Source organism: Microtus ochrogaster, chromosome 5, assembly GCF_000317375.1.
Source record: "Microtus ochrogaster isolate Prairie Vole_2 chromosome 5, MicOch1.0, whole genome shotgun sequence".
Lineage (NCBI taxonomy): Eukaryota > Metazoa > Chordata > Mammalia > Rodentia > Cricetidae > Microtus > Microtus ochrogaster.
In genome coordinates, this window is record NC_022012.1 from 43,145,887 (window position 1) to 43,154,729 (window position 8,843).

Consider the following 8,843-nt stretch of genomic DNA (forward strand, 5'->3'; position numbering starts at 1 on the left):
CTCTCTCTCTCTCTCTCTCTCTCTCTCTCTCTCTCTCTCTCTCTCTCTCCATCTATCTCTCTCCTATCTTATCTAAGAAATAATCCATAGGTCTCCTGGAGAAGATAGACCCATGCTTTCTAGAAGGTGTCAAAAGCCTAGGTACAAAGAGAAAGTTTTGCAGGCTAGGACTAGGAACAAAGAGAAAGATAAAAAGCAAATGAAAGTAAGCTCACATAAATGCAAAGAGAACCGAGCTCTGGCATAAGCTGGGAGGAAATAATAAATTGCATTTCTACTATGAATGCAAATTTGCCCAAGGAGAAAGATCAATTACAGGAGAGATATTAAGGATTTAAGTGACCATTAATTAGCCGCAAATGATGCCCCCTTGAAAGCTAATGTGACATTCACACAGCACTAAATGACTCAAAGTTCAAGGCTGTTTCCATAGACACTGATGGAAGCTATCGTCGGGCTCAGGAGAGATTCCTGGCCAACTCTGTCTCCTCAGGTCCAGATAACCAGCTTCCCTTAAGTCACTTGTATTGTTTCTGGAGAATGAATCTATTCGGGACTGAGCTATGAAGTGTTTGGTGGTGAAGAGATTTAAAAAGACAATACGAATACAAAGGCAGGCATGGTGGTACATGTCTGGAATCCCAGCCCTCAGAAATTGAGGTGGGGAATCACAAATCTGAGGATAGCCTGGACTACATACTGAGTTACAAGCCAGACTGGACTAAAGACTGAGTCCCTGCTCAAAAATGACAGCAACAACAACAACAAAAAAGGCATTCTTTCTTTTTCACTTGTTTTGTTTGGGTATGGTGAGTGTGTGTGTGTGTGTGTGTGTGTGTGTGTGTGTGTGTATGAAGAAGGCACAATTATTACAGATTCAGTGAAAGTACAGATGCCCAGGGCCATAGCTTCCAAATTAGGGACTGGCGCTGAAGCACAGCTGGTCTGCATTCAGAGAACAACCTCGTAGGCATGACACGATAGTGACCTGGCTGTCTAAAAATATTAGGACCAGCACTGAATACGCCCTTGGAAGGAAAACCGATACACCCTGCACAGTGTCTATTACTGAGCAGAAGCAGCCAGTGGTCTTTCCGGAGCCCGTGCTTCTGGGTTGATAATATCTTACATTTGTGCTACACATTACACTTCCACGGTCTGATCTTGGTGAATATTCCAGATAAAAACCAATGTAAGGGTATGAGGGTGAGCATCCATAAATAGAGTGCTTGCCTAGCACACATGAAGGCATGGGTCCCTCCCTCGGCATCACATACACAGGACGAGATGGTGCACAGCTGTAGCCTAGAATTTGAGAGGCAGGAGGATAAGAATTCAGCGTTCAGGTATACAGTAAGTTCAAGGCTAACGCAGGCTATACAAGGCCCTGAAAAACTGCCTAAAGAACGAACTGACTTATGTGGGTCAGTGAATAGTGAGGCTGGAGGGGTACAAGCCTCATCCCTAGCACACGCTCAGCGCAGAGGACAAAAACCAGTTCTGCTGTAGTACAATGTCAGATTCCTTTGCCACAGATGCCCTCCGTGTGATTTACGAGGAGGCCTCAGTCATTAGACCCTGCTAAAACCTTGTTCCTGTCCCTCTGAGCACAGAACATCAGAGGGAAAGCTGGTAAGAAGGATCTCCTGAGGCTTCTGGATGTCGGTTCTCTATTTTATCTCATTTTCATGTTGATAGTTATTTTCTGCAAAGAAATCCATTTGGCATTAATGAAATTTCCTCTATTTTACTCCTATAATTAAGATAGGCTTTTATCCTTGAAGTTAAATGTCCAGGATGTCTGTGCTATTTTTCTTCTCTACCAAACAGAAAGAACAAAAAAACATTTCCAGTGTTTTCTTCCTTTCTCTTTAATTTCCCAGCTTTCTCGCTACCAAATGTCTTTATTTCCTTTCCATAACTGACTTGCATAACTACTTGCAGTTATATTTTAAACTTTGAGAATTCAGACCCAAGTTCTAGGAGCACCCTCAAAAAGGAAGGGTATGAGGGGGATGCTGGAAGAAAGTAGCGTGTTAGAAATCACCAACAGTTGGAATGTAGGAAAAGACACTTTAACAGATTAGTCCCAGTGCTTCTCCACATTCTTAACACTGTGAGCCTGTAATACAGTTCCTCGTGTCATGGTGACCCCCAACCATAAAATTATTTTTTGTTGCTACTTCATAAATGTAATTTTGCTACTGTTATGAATTGTAATGTAAATGTCTGTGTTTTCTGGTTGTCTTAGGCAGCCCCTGTGAAAGGGTGGTTTGGCCCCCTAAAGGGATCACGACTCGTGTGTTGAGAACCACTGGATTAGAGAAGGGGATGTAAGAAGAAGAGAATGATGCATACCCAGGTGTGGGTATGGATCTCCCACAGATTCTTCACTTATACACTCTTTTTAAAAAATCAATTGCATCCTAACTAAAACAATTCAATTCAGCATAGTGAATGTTACCATGGAAATATCATTCCATACATTAAAACACATACAATCTCTAAAGTATTTTGAGAGAAATCATACACTCAAAAATTGCATGTTTTTGCAGCTGCTGTTAGCAATATATTAGCCAGGTCTATAGTTTCTGTAAAGCTGGACTTAAACACTGCAATATCAAAACAGTATGCAGGTATCTCCAGTTGAGATATATCCAAGGGACTCTTCCTCTGCTCAGCTAAAGGTTTATATTAATGCCAAGACTATCTAGGATACTAAAACCCGCTCTCCGTTCATATCTGAAAGAGATTGCCCCATGTTTAATGCAAATTACCACAGTGAGCCGGATTTCCTCAGACATGAAGATTTGCCCACCAACTGTAATGTTTCAGGGTGAATTTTCACCTATATAAAAAGTCCCAGGGCACGATGCTGTACAGCTGTGTGTGATTGTGTGTGGGAGGGGACATAGAGACATACGCTGGTCTCTCTCCTAGGACTAGCATTCAACAGAGTATGAATAAAAAGGAATGATTCTGAGGTGTTCCCGCTCCGTGTGGACACCGCACTGCGAGAGCTAAGACAGTGCCCAGTCTAACCATGGGCAGGACTTACCTACAGCAGCCACCAGGAGGCAGGACCGCAGAAGACTCATCGCACTTGCCAGCTGAGCTGGGGCAGGGACCAGAGAAGAGGAGTGACTATGGGGTGGCTCAGTTTTGCTTCGCTCGGCACCTCTCCACCCTGCGCTTCTGCTTGCTCACTTGTGGTAACCTTGGTGCTATTTTGTGGGCATGCCACTGGACCGAGGCATACAAGCACCACATGGAGGTTTTGAGATTGATGCCTTCATGAACCCCACTAGTGTCTCCATTTGGCTCTGCCCTAGGACGGTGGCCAACAGCCCATCTCCCTTCCAGGAGACGGCTAAGTGAATAATGCAATAGAAGAGGAGCCCCTGAGGAGAGGAAATTCCACGCTAATATGATTTCCTTTACAGCCTTTACCTAAGGCAATGCTCTTGCTGGCATCCAGGACCCTAATTTCATTAATAATTGAGATCCAGATAGCTGTCTTAAATCAGACTTAGGCGGTACCATCTTCAGGCTTTGGGAACAGTCGCTGGGCTCTTGAGTTACAAGCAGCTAATGGGAACCTGGTATTGTCTAATGAACATCAACTACAAACAATACAGCAGAGAGAGTGCTTTTTGTCTCTGCTAGGCCCCTTTAATTAAGAGAAACATTGATTTTTGATAAATAGAAATGCTTTTTAAGTTTTCACCAAACATGGTCCAAAAAGTAACTAGGATGCTTCTTGAAGATGAGAGCTATTAATGTTTAGCATCATTCAATAAAAGACTTTCTTTAATGTCCCTTTTAAAAACTATGTTTGTTTACTTTGGGGTTTGGGGTGGGCGTGTGCTGCCGGGCACATGTGGAGGTCAGAGGGAAACTTTTGGGAGTTCGTTCTCTCCTTTCACCATGTGGGTCCTGGGGATGGAACTCGGATAGCCAGGCTTGGCAGGAAGCTCCTCTACCCAATGGGCCCATCTTTCTGGCTCCCTGATCAAAGATTTGTTGCTGTGGTTGTTTGATTGATCCCACCCTCTCCTCCTCTCGGGCTGCAGCTTCGGTGAGAGACCCTATCTCAGGGAGTAAGTCATGGCTTGACAGAGCAGGAGTCCCTCTGGCGTGGCCACACCTGTGCACACGAGTGTGCAGATAGATGTCATTTCCATACCTGTACACACAAGTGTGCAGACACCATTTCCACATACTTGAAGAAATAAATGGCACAATGTCCTTGTCGGGCCCAGTGCAGCAGCTCACGGTTAAAACCCCAGCATCTGAGAGGAAACAGGACCAAAAGTTCAAGTCCAGCCTTGGCTACACACAAAGTTCCTGGGCAGCCTGAGCTGTATGAGAACTTGTCTCGAAAAATAGGAAATGAAACAAAGGAAGCAGACACCCCTGTCCCGCTAACAAACTATAGTCTTTGGTGTAATAACCATACACGTGCGGGTCAAGGCTGCAGTCAGCTGGCTGTGGAAGAGTTGCATTGGTGGAGGCAGGAGAACAGAGAGCTAGCTGTCTCCACTGTTCTGACTTTCCTATACATGTGAGAATAATTCAGAAGGAAAGGAAATTACAATTAAGCCTGCTGGAGGTTAATCTACGAAGCGTGTTTTTCTTGGTTTTGTGTTTGAGAAGTACCTGTTGCAGACATCGGTACACTGAGCTCCAAGAGATTAGCTCACCAAGGGTTGACCAGGCCCCTTCCTGGCCCCTTGCACCAGTTCTGAGAGCCTACTTCTGCCTCTGAGGAGACTGAATAAGAGGGACCACATCTGTCGGTAGCGCCTTCCTGCGGGAGGATTCAGAAGCCTCCCTCTGTGCAGAGGTTTGAATTGAGATGATGAGAACATGGTGTCTTGCCAGAGGTTCTAGTGAGCCATGATTCTGTCAGACCCTTCTGGGACAATCTTCCCTCCTTTTTCTTTGCATTTTCTTGTGTGCCCATCTGTCACTGCAAGGCCATTGCTAATGATGTGTGATGTAGGTACATTACGACCTTCATTAGCTGCTTTAACAGCAGTCTGCTGCTGCTGCTACCTGGTACAGCTTGGCTGTTGCATCCTGCCAGGAGTTCCTGTGAATACCATGTCTTTAGGGGAGTTTGAGGCCACATACTAACTCAGCTCTCTCCTCCATGTTACTCTCCTGCCAGGGTTTAGTTTATTTACTCAGGAATTTTAGATTAGTATCATCTCTCTCCCAAACCTTTAGCTTTTTTTTTTTTTTTTGAGACCAGTTATTACTACATAGCTCTGGCTGACTTGGAACTCATTATGTAGACCAAGCTAGCCTCCAGCTCACAGAGATCAGCTTGTCTCTGCCTGCTGAGTGCTGAGATAAAAGGTGTGCACAACCACACACAGCTCAACCCTTTAATTTTTGTTTTTAATGAGAATTGTCTCCTCTTGCTTTCCTTAAGCCCTTCCCTTTGCAGCCAGATAGCTTATTACGACCAAGGGCTTCCACTGGTCCTCTTAGGACACTTCACAGGAAGCATAGCTATGAGCTTGAATGGCATTGAAGTCTTTCAAGCAGATCAGTATATTTAAATTTTTTGGTTATTTTTTATTTTCTGTGTATGAATGTCTTGCCTGTATGTATGTATGTATGTATGTGCACAACAAGCATGCCTAGTGCCCACGGAGGCCAGAAAAGGGGTTAGATTCCTGGAACTGGATGGTTGTAAACCACCTTGTGGGAACTGGGGACCGAAACTGGGTCCTCTGCAAGAGCAACAAGTACTCTTGCAACTGAGCCATCTCTCCCCCCCCAAATCAGTATTATTTAGGATGTAAAGCTGGAGTAATGAGGGGCTAGACATTCATGCTTCATGTGTGTTGTTTTATGTGTGTATGTTGTGTGTTGTATGTATGCATTGTGTGAATGGTGTGTTGTATTATGTGTGTAGTGTGTAGTGTGTGTGTGAGTGCTGTAATGTGGTATGTTGTGTGTATGTTGTAACATGTTGTGTGGTGTGTGTGTGTGTGTGTCTCCTACGTCACCCGCTGCTGATGCTACAGGCCTGTGTCACTGTGTTCTTCTCGGGATCCTCATTTCTCAGGAATAACACCTAGGCAAAGCAAACCAAGTTGTCAAGTGAGGTTTGTGCCTACCACTCTCTAACAGCAGGTCAGGCCCATTTTAAGAGAGTTGCGAGAATATTCTTTCAGCAGCCCCTCTCCACCACCCCAGACACCCCTGCACCAAGTAAGATGTGGCACCTCTTAAATGGACCAACCTCTTCTGGAAGAAGCAGGGGTAGAGGGCTTATTATGCAAACATAATAAGGAAGTGTTTATTATGCAAACGGCGACTGAGTTATGTGTCCTTTAAGACTACTAAATAGTTTTTAATTACTGCTATATCAGTAAATCCCATAAATATGCAAATGCAATTAGTTCACAAAATAGGCCTTAAATATCTTTATTCCTCTCCAACAAAGTTCTTTGAAGTTAATCGCTAACTCTCTTTGTTCAGTCCCTTGGCAGTTGTGCTAAAATTGACAAGAATTTTGACAGATGTACATATTCAAGGAGAACCAAGGTTTCTGAACACATCTGGTGAGGCTGGATGGAGGAGGAGAACAGATCACTGCTCTAACCAAGCTCAGTATCCACTGAGTACATCCCTTCCTGCAATTTATTTTCTGTGCTGTTGCTTTTTCTTTGCCTTTTGAGACAGTCTCTGTCTATAGGCACTGTCTCATAGTGATCCTCCTGCTTCAGCATCCCTGAGATTACAGACATACACTATCTTTCTATTTGTTATTCATCATCGATTTGTTTATTTTACTTCAGACAAGATCTGTGGAGTGCAAGTCAGCCTGAGGATGGCACTGGACTTTGGTCCTCTTGGCTCTGTTTCCTGAATGCTGAGATCCCAGGTGTGCTCCAGCACATCTGTTTTTCGATGATGCTGGGGACTGGACTCCGTGATTTGTGTGTGCTAGGCAAGCACTCTACCAACAGAGTTATATCCCAGCCCCCATCCCATATGTAATTTTCATTACTCCATGAAATAAATATCAACCCAACTACTGAGGCCTCACTTCAAATCCAAGCTTATTTTGTTTGGATTTCCCTCTAAATAAAAACTTGCATTAAATAAAACATATTTTCTGGTTATTTATTGATCAGTTAATTAACATGGGCAATCCCAGTGGCTTGTGCAGATAGGCACAGTCCTTGGGATACTATTGCCTGAGATTAGAGTGAGTTAAAGGGCAACCTAGGCTATGGTGTCTTTTAGGACATACCCACAGGCCAAACCAATATAGACAATCCCTTTCCGAATTGAATCCCTCTTCCCAGTTGATTCTAGGTTGTGTCAAGTTGACAATTATAGCTAACCATCACACTGTGGATATTGTGAAGGTGGTCCTGTTTGTCTCCATAAATCCAGCACAGAGCCAATGGATGCTCAGCAAATGTTCAGAAGGATGGAAGTAAGGAAAAGTGAACAAATGAACAGAAACGGTATTTTTGGCTTACACAGAAAGAGCATACTTAAAGGGGTCCAGCTTTCTCAGGCCCACACTAGAGATGCTATCTTTTTACCACCATCTCATAAAGCACAGGGAGACGTTTGGACTGGAGCCAGACTGCTACTGTTTATTGTGTTCAGCAAGCAAGCAGTGCAAAGGGGAATAGACAAGCGCAGGCACAGGTGGATCTGTCTCTCTTTGGGGGTCCACAGCCCACAATTTTGTAAGTCCTTGGGAGTAAGATAGATTCCCCGACACCAAAGGAACTGAGCCAAGTGTGGTAACTCACATCATTAATCCCTGCTGCTTGGGAAGGTGAGGCAGGAGGATTGTCATGAATTTGAAGCCAGACTGGGCTATGTCTGGGTCAGGAAGACTATCTTAAAAAGGGGTGTCATGGGGTGGGGGCTGAGGAGTGGTCAGCCAGGTGTGGTGGTTTGAGTAAGAATGGCCCCATAGGCTCGTCTATTAGAATGCCTAGTCATCAGGAAGTGGCATTATTTGAAAAGGATTAGGGGTGTGGCCTTGTTGGAGAAAGTGTGTCACTGGGGGTGAAACTTGAGGCTTCAAAAACCCATGCCAGGCCCAGTCTTTCTCTCTTTGCTTATGGATCAGGATGCAGATCTCAACTACTGCTCCTGCCTGCCTGAATGTTGCCATGGTTCCCACCATAATGATAAAGGACTAAATCTCTGAAGTTGTAAACCAGTCCCCAGTTAAATGCTTTCTCTTATAAGAGTGTCTGTGGTCATCATGCCTCATCCAGCAACAGAATTGCGACTTGGACACCAGATAAGCACTGAGGACTTGAGTTCAATCACCAGAACCCATGTGAAAAGCCAGGCTAGTTATGCAGTCCCACAGTCCCAGCCCTGAGAAGGCAAAGGAGCCCTGAGACTTGCTGACCAGCCAGATGAGCCAAGTCAGTAAACTTCCAGGAGTTTCCCACACTGATAGAGAGAATGGGGAGGGAGGGAGGGAGGGAGGGAGAGAGAGAGAGAGAGAGAGAGAGAGAGAGAGAGAGAGAGAGAGAGAGAGAGCCGTGTGGATGTGTAGAGGCCAGAGGAAGATACTGCTGTCCTGTGTTGGCACTCCACCTTATACCCCTGAAATAGATCTCTCACTGATCCTGAAGATGGGTTATTTTGGGGAGGAGGTGAGGCTGGCTGACCAGTAAGCCCCCAGAAATTATCTTCCCCTTGATCCACATTCCTGGGACAGGGATTATAAGTTGGTTTGGCCATATTTGGTTTTCAAGTGCTAGGGATTTGAATTCAGGTCCTAGTGCTTGTGAGCCATTGTCCCAGCCCTATGTTTAAAAAGTTTCTTATCTGGATGT

General features: G+C 44.6%; 1 protein-coding gene across 1 annotated transcript in view; it reads right to left on the reverse strand.

Moving 5' to 3' along the window:
• The window catches only part of Htr3b (5-hydroxytryptamine receptor 3B), a 26,500-nt gene extending 23,396 nt beyond the window's left edge, over positions 1–3,104 (reverse strand). Inside the window, exon 1 of the mRNA XM_005347280.2 lies at positions 3,059–3,104. Within this exon, the coding sequence (XP_005347337.1) occupies positions 3,059–3,098 (40 nt within the window). The 5' untranslated portion in view covers positions 3,099–3,104. The remainder of the gene's footprint in view (positions 1–3,058) is intronic.
• Positions 3,105–8,843: the final 5,739 nt, after the last annotated feature.